At 38.4% G+C, this 13029-nt stretch overlaps 1 protein-coding gene across 1 annotated transcript in view; it reads left to right on the forward strand.

The window, feature by feature from the left end:
- VPS39 (VPS39 subunit of HOPS complex) overlaps positions 1-12114 on the forward strand; it is a 23628-nt gene extending 11514 nt beyond the window's left edge. The window contains exons 13-25 of the mRNA XM_014306397.2: positions 554-697; positions 1266-1407; positions 1657-1743; positions 3716-3789; positions 4362-4460; positions 4686-4803; positions 5276-5404; positions 5871-5973; positions 6923-6968; positions 7309-7458; positions 7612-7746; positions 8307-8398; positions 9658-12114. Coding sequence (XP_014161872.1) covers positions 554-697; positions 1266-1407; positions 1657-1743; positions 3716-3789; positions 4362-4460; positions 4686-4803; positions 5276-5404; positions 5871-5973; positions 6923-6968; positions 7309-7458; positions 7612-7746; positions 8307-8398; positions 9658-9733 — 1395 coding nt within the window. The 3' untranslated portion in view covers positions 9734-12114. The remainder of the gene's footprint in view (positions 1-553; positions 698-1265; positions 1408-1656; positions 1744-3715; positions 3790-4361; positions 4461-4685; positions 4804-5275; positions 5405-5870; positions 5974-6922; positions 6969-7308; positions 7459-7611; positions 7747-8306; positions 8399-9657) is intronic.
- The last annotated feature ends 915 nt before the right edge of the window (positions 12115-13029 follow it).

The following is a 13029-nucleotide window of genomic DNA, read 5'->3' on the forward strand; positions in this document are numbered from 1 at the left end:
GTTCAGTGATTATTATTAAGGGCACTCTGTCCAGGAAGTAGGTTGAGAGCATGCAGTAAAAGGTGGAAGGGGAATTAATGGGCCTTGTAAGTTCCTGCCCTCTTTATTTTGTCTTAACTGGAACCTGAATTGTTTGGTTGCCATCCTTAGTATAGTAAAAGGAAGCTTGTGCCTGAAGGAGGATAGGTTTTATGTCTAGTAGTGCAAAATCTAAATTGTTTTCCAAATGTTTCCTGACTTCTCTAAAATGTCTGTTCAGGTTAACAGAATTTCCAGTTAACAAGACTCTGGACATTTTTTCGAGAGTCTTTTCTCAAGACTCTGGACATTTTTCAAAACTACAAATATGCAAAACAAATATATACACCTGAATACGGTTGTAAAGTTTGTTTTAAATAGTTTGTGGCAATAAAATTTTTTGGGAAACAGTTGATTAAAACAAGTTACTAAATTGACTTAATTTAGTCTTTGTAGTTGGTGGGTTATATATGCTGAGGTGAGATGTAGAAATCCATGGCCTTTTCCTGTTAAAATTTCATTTGATGTCCTGCAGAAAAGGAGTCAGCTAGTGAAGAAGCTGAATGATTCTGATCATCAGTCCAGTACCTCACCCCTCATGGAAGGAACACCCACGATCAAATCCAAAAAGAAGCTGCTACAAATCATTGATACCACCCTGTTAAAGTGTTACCTGCATGTGAGTTTCTTTCTGATCTAGAGGCTTTGCCACGGGAGCTCTGATGGAATTTCAGACTGAAACATTTAAGAAGGAGGATAAGGAGCTACTTCAGAAAGGCTCACCCAACTGTCTGTCTTTGATCTAAAAATAATGTGTAAAATCTGAGCATTAACTAGTTTCCTCTCTGGTCAGGAAGCAGTTTCAGAGAATGAGGCAGATGTCTGTCCCTGGTTGCTGCCTCTGTCAGAAGAAAGTGGCTGTGGCTGTGTATTTTGAAGGTCTAATGAGTGCTTTTATTGCCTTATACTGGTAAACAGAACAAAGTAGGATCTTGGCTGTTTTGATGTTTTTCAAAGCCTGACCTCTGTTGTTGAAGGGGAGTAGCTGTGGTGTGTTGTTTTCTTTCTATCCTCAAAATTACAGAAATAACCATGGACCTTACTGTAAGGTATTAAACTGTAATTTCTTATTTTTCTTATGCTGTGAGGCTTCCTTCCTCCCCTGCCCGCGCTTCCAGCTTGTTTGGTACTGTACACTTAGAAGGTGTGCTTCCAATGAAGTTTAGGTGCTCCCTTTTCTCTTGCAGACAAATGTAGCACTGGTGGCACCACTGCTACGTCTGGAGAACAATCACTGCCATATTGAGGAGAGTGAGCATGTACTAAAGAAGGCACACAAGTATAGTGAGCTGATAATACTGTATGAGAAAAAAGGTCTGCATGAGAAAGGTAATTTTCAAGTTGGGGGAGGAGAAGGAGTAGAAGCATGTGTTCTTTGTGTTGTATTTTGACTTCAGTAAGTAGTTAGTATTCTGAAGAGGCTGTTTAATTGCTATCTTGTGATTAAACCTTTGTTCCTGTTACGATTTGGTCTCTATGTTCAAAACAAAACTTTGTCTTCAATAGCATAACAGGAAAAATGCACTTTTTTGTTGGAGCTAGCAGTTACAAAGGAATTGACTTCTTTTCTTTTGAAAGCATTACAGGTACTGGTGGATCAGTCGAAGAAAGCCAACTCCCCTTTGAAGGGTCATGAGAGGACAGTGCAATATTTGCAGCATTTGGGTGAGTGTGAAGAAGAGCAGTGTTTTTGGGAGTTGTTATTCTTGTTTGGCTTAGTGGTTATTCTACTGTTTGGCAGCTTTCTGGAGGCTATCAAGCTGAAAGGGTATCCTTGTTATCTTGTTTGGTTTCTTGCATAATGCAACCTTCAAGTATTAGCTCAAGGGATTCAAGTTTCATTGAAACTTAAATATCTTTTTGGAAAACATTCCTTATTTCTGATTAAAATTATCACTGGGAGAAAATGGGCCATATAATTTGAATTTTCTTCCAGTGATGAAGAGTGAAGTAGAAAATAATTCTGAGTGAAGTAGAAAATGTTCTTAATCTACTCTTTTCTGTCAGTTTCTGGGGATTAAATGCAATATTCTAGGTAGTTCTCAAGTAATGACAAATTCCTCCAGGCTTGTAGCTATGATCTTTTAAGTCAAGTGTGTATTACTGATGGGTATTTGATACTAGCCTTGTGTCAATAGAGTAAGCACTTGTTTATTTCATCAAAGCAAGTATTGTGTGATTGGCCATCAATAATATGCTTTGTCAGTGTGCAGGAGAATTATTTACTTGGGTGGTAGATCGTTTTCTGTGTTGCATTATTCTTTTATCTTTTAAAATAATGTTATGCAGAACCTTTTCCTATTGTAGCGCATGTTTAAATTAAGGATTTGTTACTGAGGAAGTTGAGAAATCCCCTGCCTGTGGCCTGTGGGAATCCCCATGCAGATGAATGTTATGTTATGTGCTGAGGCAGCCAGTTGTCCTGTGGGGCAGTGTGGTGTTTTCCTTTTAGTATATTGGTCAATAAGCTTTGGTAGTTATTTGATGAGCTTCTCCTCTCCTCCTGACATTCTCACTGTTTTGAGTAGGTTTTACCTTCATGTTTGATTTGCTTGTGATTTCAGCAAAGACACCTTGATCAGTGTTTTGGCAGGGGGCTATTCTAATTAATGTCACATTTCTTTATAAGGAGTTAGTTTTCATGTAAAACAGAGTCTTACTTCCATTTCTTGTCTTGTCTTTTTTAAAAATTTTCTTTGTGAGGCCAGTATGCCCTGTAAATTCAGAAAGTTAATAGAGTTCAGCAAAATTCAGGCTCGCAAGTTTATTGCCATTTGCTAAGTCACACTTTTGTTACTGAAACTTTGAGATTGGCTCTTCTGGGAACTATTTCAAATGTTTTACTTTACAGTGCACATCATCTGCATTTTTAAAATTTATTTTTTAAATTCTGCTAATATGAAGATGCTGCTTGTTTTAAACATTGTGGGATGGAGAAAAGCAAACAATGACTGCCTTTTTATAGGGTTGCTTTAAGTTTCTGTTTCTTGTATAGTGTTGTCATACTGTGTTATGTTGTTCAGGCAGCGAATGTCTCTATGATTCTGAGCAGAAGGGTGACGGGAAAGTCTTGTTTTCTAACATGTTTTATTAGTATTGTGAACCAAATTGTCCAAACTATAGTATTATTTTTAAAGGGGCAAATCCTACATTTTGCTAAAAGCTGAGAAGCTGTTACCTGTCATGTAGTTTCTATGCCAGTTACTTTGGGACTATTATGCTTTACTACATGTTATAAAGTATTGGACCATTTGCTGTAGAAGTCATTAGACTGACAGGCTGGAAATGGACTGAAGGAAGTTACACAAGTGAAAAGTTCACTGCCTCTGTACCCTAATTAAAACAAGTTGAAAGGGAAGACTTTTGGAACGTGATTAAGGCAACTGATCTTGGTTTTGGGCTGAATTCTTTACATTTGGTGACACTTAGTATTTGAGTTAATTTTTGTTTTGGTTTGAAATCATCTTTGTGAAGCAATGAAATTGTAGCTTTGGGATGAGTGATTTGCTTGACTTGAGCAACAACTGGATTTTTCATGTAAATTAAGCTTTGCTGGCTCTGAAAGCATCTGCTTGTGTTGTGAATAGATAGATATTTAGGATTTCAACATTGAGCACTGCTGCTTTTTGTATTCCAGGCACAGAGAACTTACACTTGGTATTTTCCTACTCTGTCTGGGTGCTAAGAGATTTTCCTGAAGATGGACTGAAGGTTAGTGTGATTGAAAGAGGTACCTTGTTGTTGACCTTCTTAGTGCAGTATATGGAATTGGGATAACTCATTGTAAGAAGCTCATTAATGCTAAACCAAATTAAATATATAATTTTTATTTTCTGGATTCAGTGCTAATGTTAGCAGTAGATAAAGCAGGTCAATCTTTCACTTTTTCTTATGATTTTCCATTCTTGTAAGACCTTATAATATAATAAATAGCTAGGAACCTTTGATAGAACATTTCATGTTATTGATGCCACAATTTTGCACAAGAGCCTAATCAAGTATTTAAATGTCAGGTATTGATTTGCCTATAAAATTTATTCCCTGTATTTGGGAGGTGTTGGGCTCTGTAAGAGAAGAGTGTTCACTAGGACAGAAGTGGAGATGTTTGTCAGTCTTTTCAGATGTTAAGTAACTTCTCAGTGCCTGAATAAGCTCAGGTCTTTTTTTATACTTCTTGTTTACTCTTTGGACATGTGATGATATGCTGGGCTTCAGTGCCTCAGAGAAAAATATACTGTGGCACTTAAGAAAATCACCAATCTGAATAAAATTTTATTTTACAGATATTTACAGAAGACCTCCCTGAAGTGGAAGCTTTGCCACGAGACAAAGTGCTCAGTTTCTTGATAGAAAATTTTAAAAGCTTGACTATTCCTTATCTGGTAAGAACTCAATCTCAACTACTGCATTTTACCTTCAGTAAAACAAAGTATTACCTGTAAGATCTTAGTTCTCCAGGAGCTGGAGCCTGTTGGGCAAAGAAAGCATAATTAAAATACACAGAATCATGAAGTCAAGCTTGGTGAAGGCATGCATGGAACTGTTCCTTATAAAGAATTACATCCCAGAGGAAGTGTCTGCAGCTGAGCCTTAACATGTATTTACAGGAACACATTATTCATGTCTGGGAAGAAACTGGTGCAGATTTCCACAACTGTCTGATCCAGCTGTACTGTGAGAAAGTGCAGAGCTTAATGAAAGAATATCTCAGTTCTTTTCCTGCAGGTATGTCTAGCCTTTTCTGGTGGTAGGACCAGGAGTATGGGAGAGCACTGGGGAGCCTTCATATACTATGTTGTAATCCTTCCCTGTTGAGATCCAGCATAAGATACCTTAGTGGTGGAACTGGAAAACATGTGGGTTTGTAGGACAGTCTAGTTTATTGCCTGTCAAGAGATCTTTTAAGGGACCAAGCAACACTTTGTTCATAATTAAGTTGAATGGCAGCTACTGCTCCCTGACTTCTGCATGTTAAGGGTAGGGAAGGGTTTTGAATAACTTGAGTATTGCTTTAACCAGCCACATGATGTGTTTTTAGGAGCTGAAGTTAGTTTGGCAGGTACATGACAGCCCCAACCCATGTAACAGTTCTATCATCATTTAGTTCCTCTTCATAAGGATTTGTATGTCTTCTAGTACAGACTAGTGTAGTGAGATAGTTGTAATAATTTAGCTAATGTTTTTTTCTTTCATATAGATAGAGCTCCAGTGCCTGCTGGGGAGGAAGGAGGAGACTTGGGGGATTACCGGAAGAAGCTGCTGCTTTTTCTGGAGAAGTCCAGCTGCTATGAACCTAGTCGACTTATCAGTGACTTCCCCTTTGATGGTGAGTTCTGTTTCTGTAGGTTAACTAAACCCTAGCTTATTGCTTACAGCAAAATTTCCTCACTTATCATAGAGTCATGGTAACTAGAAGTAGAGAAGATGACTCTGTCTGTAGTTGAAGGCCTCTGGTGTGTATCCTAACTCTGTTTTTGCTGGCACAACTGAGTTTACCAGTTTCTGCAGGATTCCTCTAACTGTTGACCTAAGACCTTGTGGCATCTCCCAGCTATTTAGCCAAACTTTGTGATGACCCTGAGTTGCTCAATAGATCTGAAGATAGTTGTTTCGTAAGGTGACTTAAGGATTCATAAAAGTTTTCTGCGACTAGTGTGAAATGTAGACTTAGAGTGTCAGTATAACTCATACTGTAGCCTGAGCACAGATTAATACTTCCTTCTCTTAGTCTGGGCACTAATTTTGTAATTTCTCTGTATAGCTATTGATTTAATCCTTCATGCTATCACTAGGTCTCCTAGAAGAACGTGCTCTGCTCTTGGGTCGAATGGGAAAGCATGAGCAAGCTCTGTTTATTTATGTTCATATTTTGAAGGACACCAACATGGCTGAAAAGTAAGGATTTCTTTATTTTATAGTTTTTGCATTTTTGCAAGACTTATTTTGCTGACTGCTGTGTGGATAGGATGTGTAGTGAAATGTTGCTGTATGTGGAGCACGAACATTGTAAGTCTTCGGGATCTTCTGTGTTTTCACATTTTATTGGCCTTGAACCTCTTCTGGCTGTCTGTTTGTTACAGATGCTGTTGCTGTCCCCTTGAGGTTTGCCTTTTCATGCTCGCATTGTGCTTTAGAGCAGTATGACCATCATCAATGAGTTAATACTTTACACCTGTCCTTAGTCTGTGATCTTGTGTGTTGTTTTGCTTCCTTTCTGTTTGTAGAGATGTTCACTAGCCCACTTTAAAAAGAGCTCTTGTTAGTGAAGATACAGCATTTTTCTATGTGTTTTGTGTCAGGGAACCGCCTGAGTGAATGACAAGTACTCAGGTAAAAATAGAATTACCCAACACTGGCAGGTGTATCTGAACACAGGGACCTGTTCAACATAGTTGCTTTTAAAGCTATTTTCAGCAAATGCTTGTTAGAGGGCATTCATCCCTGGTATGGAGTGTACACTAATGAACAGCTTCTTTTTGTGATTCAGATACACTAATTAGATATATATATACACATAGATTTTTATGCTGTGATGTGTTGATTGGGGATATCTTTTCCCTCTTTTTTCTTACACAGCTAAATTCAATTTGGCTTCTGCATTAAGGCTTTTTAAGTTGATTGGAAGTGGGAGACTTGCACAAAACTTTGCTTTTCTCAGCATTGTAATGCAGAGTAAACTATGTAATCCTGATGTGCAGTTTGATGAATTGATCTGAATCAGATGTACAGTCACTTAACTTGGATGACTTCAGTAGTAATTAAATGTTAATTTCTGTAAACTAATTCTTTGGGTCCTGTAGCTGTTTCTGTATTTGTCTTAATTCTTCTCTGTTGATTCTTCTAGCTACTGCCATAAACATTATGACAGAAACAAAGATGGCAACAAAGATGTAAGTAGCTTCTTGTTCAGTGAGGAAGTAGAAGGCTATATATACCTTGTTCAAGACTTGAAAGTTCTTGCTCTGCATAGACTTCTTCAGGGTTTGTGTAGTGTATGGGAACCTGTGTGTAATCTCTTGGAATTTAGGAACTCCTAGGTGATTGTGGGATGTTTTTTGTTGAGAATGTTACCGTATCATTGGATTTGAGCCTACATTAAGAGCAGTTTAAATGAGCAGTGCAGAATTTTGGGTTGGCATGGGTATAACTTAGTACCATTGCTAGTTTTACCAGCACTGTCATCTGTGGATAGGTGCAGCAGTTTTAGAGCTTCCCTTGTGTGTGCTGCAGGTGTATCTGTCCCTGCTGCGCATGTATCTCTCCCCACCCAGTGTTCATTGCCTGGGACCCATCAAGATGGAGGTGCTGGAGCCTCAAGCCAATCTGCAGGCTGCTCTGCAGGTTTTGGAACTGCACCACAGCAAACTGGATACCACTAAGGTAAGTCAGACCTGTAAGTACTCTGTGCTGTTGGCAGGAGACTACAGAAGGTACTGGAGTAGGCAAGTGGATGGAATGTGTCAATCTAAATGTGTCAATTTCTATTCAATTTTGGTCTCTATTCCTCCTTAACGTTTTCTAACTTTGTTCCAGGCAATAAACCTACTTCCAGCAAATACACAGATCAGTGAGATTCGCATCTTCTTAGAGAAAGTACTTGAAGAAAATGCTCAGAAGAAAAGATTTAATCAAGTGCTCAAGAACCTTCTCCATGCGGAGTTTCTGAGGGTAAGTATCCACCACCTGTTATTTATTGGAATAATATTTAAAAATATGTTCAATATTGAAATTTACTGTTTCTTATATGGGATGGTGTCCTCTAGATGATGCTGTAATGCACCTGAAATTAAATGGGAATTATGTAGCTTGAACATCATTTTTTGCAGGAGATGGTGTGTACATTCATTTTAGTTTGGATGAGGTGTTTGTCTTTGCTTGCTGTGCTGTGGTGTGCACTACAGAATCATCTCAGACAGCTTGGACTGGGTTTCTTTCAAATGAAGTGAGCCAGGGGAAAACAGTTCAATTGTTCATCTTAACACCCCTTTAGTGGTTGAATGCCTTAGGCTGTGGACCAAGGTGAAAGTAAAACTCTGTGATTCCTTTAGTGTGGGTTTTGGGTGTTCAGTACCACCTGCTCTGCTCCACAGAGCAGCTTCTTCTGTGCTGCACAAGTTGGTAATGTAGATACAGCCACTGACAGGTAAATGTTGTGATGCTTTGCAGTTTCATCAGACCAAGGTGTTGCTTTGCTTTTTGAGCAGCTTGGGGTTTTTGTCCTTCTTTAGGTCCAGGAGGAGCGGATCTTGCATCAGCAAGTAAAGTGCATAATTACAGAGGAGAAGGTGTGCACTGTTTGTAAAAAGAAGATAGGTAACAGGTGAGAGAGCTGGGTAAAGTGAATCAAATATTAATCTGGTACACTTAAACTAAGAATGGTGGAAGACTGGATGTATGTATAGCCAGAGAGAACAGCAGTATGAGGGAGCTGTTTGAAGGGTTTTTGAAATACAAATTACATTAATTAGTTGAATGGTTAGGAATACTTTAAAGCTTTGGTCAGTGAATTTGCTGCAAGAGTTTAATCCTTGCAAGAAAGGAGTATAAAACCCCTTCAGAAACTCCCAAGAGTTCTTACTTCATAACTCTAGGAGGCATGAAATTAGTCCTTATACTGAATTTGGAAAACTTTGTTAAGAACACTGCCTTTCTAAGAACCTGCTTCTTAACTAGAATTGGGGAGGATGATATAAAGAATTTTAAGCTAAGATACACGTGTAGTTTTCTATATCTGATGGTTTCATGGCTTCCTGACTGACTTATGTTTTGTAGCCTACATGCAATAGGATATAGAATTAATTTGCTTGATGATTTAGATGCCAGTGACCCTGAGATGAGCTCAGTTGGTTAGAGCATGGTGCTGGTAACATCAGGGTTGTGAGTTCAATCCTTGTACTGATCATTTATTTAAGAGTTGGACTATTATTCTTGTGGGTCCCTTCCAACTCAGAATATTCTGTAAATCTGTGAAATTTTCTTCTGCTATTCTTAGTAGCTAATACAGAATGCAAATTTTGCACTTGTTTTGGTTTTTTTTTTCTTTCAAGTGGAGGGAAATGCTACACGATTCAGTCATTTTCTTCTTGACAGGAGCCCATCTGAGATATCAGTAGCATTAACAATGATAGGGAAAGTTTCTTTTCCCTAAACATTTTAATAAACATCAGTGTAAATATTGCTATGCATATTAAATTTTTTGTTTTTAACATGCGGCACGTAGCATCAGCATTGAAATTTGCATATGCAATATTGTTTTGGTTGTCTAGAATTTTTCTGGTGCTGTTAAGTTCAGCAAGATTTTGAAGCATGTCCCTCAGTCCTTAACTTTTTACCAGTGACTTCCAAGTAAAATCTGCCTGCAGAAATGAAAATAGATTTTAAAAACCTCCAAGCAAACCTCTTACAATATCCATAGAATTCTTTTCTCTATTTTGTCTTTAATACGTTCAGGCTATAGTTTAAAAAAGTGTCACTATCATGTGTCTCTCTCTGATTCTGCCCAAATTGGATGCTTTTGTTTGAATGTGGAAAACAATGTTGGCCTTGACAGCTGATGTTTGTGTTTTGTTCTCTTTACAGTGCATTTGCTCGATACCCTAATGCAATAGTTGTGCATTATTTCTGCTCCAAAGAAGTCAACACACTGGACACCTGACCTTGTCATGGTCAATAATCCCAACATTCATATGAAATTCAGTACTGATGACGAAAGAAGTTGATGTGTCTGAGAGTTTTGAGGCTTGTTGCTAGGTTCTCTTACACTGGGTAGAAATCATTTGTATCTGTGGACTGACTGTACCTACCCAGCAATGTTGATTTACTAGAAAATTACTTTAACCATGTTGTTACAGTGCTGGCAACTACACTGAACCTCTCAGTCCTCAGATGAAGAATAGAAACTGATTTTTGTAGTGACTTTTGTAACACACTCCAGCCTTGCAAATGAACCGTTAGACAACTGTTGGACGTTCACCACAAATCAAGTCTTACAATAAAATGTACTTTCTTAGGGTGGCAATGTTGTGATTTGGCCTTGTATGTAAGTATTTATTTGAAAAAAGAAAATTCCCTGAAAGTCTTTGCAGCCATATCAGCATTGCATGGAGATCACCAGGTGTTTGTCATAGAGGAGGCTTCTCTGTCTGTTTCTAGACTTAGGAAGTGCAACTTTTATGTCAGCAACAGAAATGATTTAAGTGCTGGCCAAAGGACTCTCTATTGATATTCAGTGGTTTTGCCTGACCTTCTGGTAAGTTGTTTCACAGGAGATAATCAGACAAATGGTAGATACCACTAAGACGCTTTTTTTTCCTTTTTGTTTTAGTTTGAGAGCTATAAATTGAATTAACTTGCGTGTTGTTTGCACTGACTGTTCACTCGTAGTGTGAGTGGAAGCTTAGAGACTCTTGGAAGAAGTTCACATCTGCACTCAAAAGAAAAAGCAAAGAACACCCTGTAAAGCAATTTCTGGAAGGATTGAACTCTAGTTACTGCTTGAGCTTCTGGACTATGCTTGAGACTTTTGTATATAAATTCTTTAGTCTCTGGTTCACTTTCCAACACTGAAGTAAAATCCAGACTGTTTCAATATCTGTGTATTTGAAATGCTCTAGAACTGCATTCTGTTCAGGCTGGTACTGTTCTTAAAATTACTCTTGGGCCAGAAGTCTTAACACAAGAACTAAATTGTACCATACTCACTCTAGACTGTAATATTTTTGTCTAACTTATTTTTTCAGAAACATTAATCAGTAGCAGATTGGTATGAGGGACAAAATGTTTGTTGCAGAAAGAATCTGTGGAGTGATAATGAAAAGGCAGCAGTAGCAAATAACCCAGTGGAGAGACTGTTTGACTCCCAACATCCTGGTCTAGCAAAACTTATGAATAAATCATTATTAAGTGGTATGGAGCATGACATGTAACTACCAGATGTCACATCTTAAAGAACAAGCTGATGAATAAATCTGCCTAAAGTGTAGTTAAACCTGTTAACATCATAGGTTTACTTAAATCATGTGAAGTTTTTTTTTAGGAACAGATCTGCTGTAGGCTGAAAAGGGTCCTAATTCACTTTCAGTTGCCAGTGTTAAGAGTTTCCCTTGATAACTGTTTTTTTCCTTGTTCATATGTGTTTGTATGTATTGTTTATGCATTCTTCTGGATTTCTTAGTCCAGTGTTTTGCTTGGATGTCTTGGGCAGTATTGCTACTGAATACTTTCTGCAGAGGCTGGATAGAGGGAATCTGTGGTGTTAATGTTTTTAAACTTGTATTTCTTCTGTTTGAAGAAGACAGCCTAAAATACTTACACTAGATTTGCACATGCTGTATAGATCTTTATATACTAGTTCAGGTACGGAGGGAAGATGGTTTAGGAGAGTTGTGTTTACAGGTCATAGAGAATGAAGAGAGGGCATTTAAAAAGACCCTGCATTCTTTGTATACAGATATAACAATGCTACTCTGATTTTTACGTATCTTATGTTTAGTACTGGTAGTATGATTTTTATTTGCCTTCATTATCTGTTACCAGGATCTTCATTGTGCTCTTACTTGCAGGACTAAAGTTGTGCCTCTGCTCATCTCCACTGCATACCTTTTACAGAGATGTGGTTTGTGCTGTGCTTTTTTTTTTTTGTTGGTTCATACAATGTGCTTTGGGTTTCCTAACCGTACAGCAGGTTTATCTAAAGCAATAGGTTGTAATAAATATTGTGAACCAGTGTGTGTTTCAGTCATTGTGCAGTTAAACTTCTCTGGGCTGATGTAGATTGTATTTTTATTTGTATATTAGACCTCACTTTCTCCTGGAGGTCAGACCCAGTGCAGTATCTCAGTATTCCCCTTGCTTTAGTATGTGTAAATCAAGTGTGGCAATTCTCAGTGTAGGTTTTTAAATCTACAAGTTTATACATGCTTGTGAAGGTTCTCAAAATCCTTCTAAAACCACTTTTGAATTCTCTCTTTGAATAATGTTTTTGCAAGTCTTACACCATTATACCATTAAATATGTACTTACTAGAGAACACTAAAATTACTGACAATTTTTTTCTGGATGGTGATGTTTGAGTGATTTTGTGCTGGGGAGGGATGTTGAGCTCTGTGTGACCAAATCAGGAAATGTTTAGATTCACAGGTTTGCACTTGCTTGGGCCGTAGGTCATAGAGTCTGGTGTTGGAAGTAGAATATAGATCCTCAGTTCTCCTGTTCTGTAGCCATGGGAAGCACCAGCACAGAGGAAGTCTCCTGTCTCCATGTTCACAGAATCACAGGATGGGTCAGGCTGGGAAGACCCACAGTGGATCATTCAGTACAAGCTCCCTGCTCAAGCAGGGGCATCTCCAGCAGGTTGGCCCCCAGCCTGTGCTGCTGCCTGGGGTTTTCTTCCCAGGTGCAGGACCCTGCACTTGCCTTTGTTGGATTTCTGACAGTTCTTCCCTGCCCATCTCTCCAGCCTGTCAAGGTCCTTCTCAAGGGCTGCACAGCCCTCTGGGGTATCAGCCACTCTTCCCAGGTTTGTGTAATCAGGGTGCTTCCTGAGGAGGCATTTGCTCCCTCATCCAAGTCACTGATGAATAAATTGAACAGCTAAGTATATTGGTGTTTCTGGAGAAAACTAAAAAAAAATCCCCAACAAACACAAATCAAATCCTATCGTTGCTTGCATCCTTTCAAATTTTCATCTCTTTTAGTCGTATACTGCATCTCAGCTCTCTCAGTGCTGCTAATGCAACCAAAAGGGGTCCCTTGTGATATCTACACACATTTAAAATATTGTATAATATAGTAGGTGATGATGTAATTTAATGCTTTCTGATAAAAAAAAACCCCAAACTGCAATGTAGAATCTATCTTTACCCCTGTGGGCATGCTAATCAAAGCAGAAGTAAAATTACCAGGTGGGAGGATTTCTTTACCTCATCTTTTGATGCCATTGTCCTTGCTCGT

This window comes from Geospiza fortis, unplaced genomic scaffold, assembly GCF_000277835.1.
Source record: "Geospiza fortis unplaced genomic scaffold, GeoFor_1.0 scaffold66, whole genome shotgun sequence".
Classification (NCBI taxonomy): domain Eukaryota; kingdom Metazoa; phylum Chordata; class Aves; order Passeriformes; family Thraupidae; genus Geospiza; species Geospiza fortis.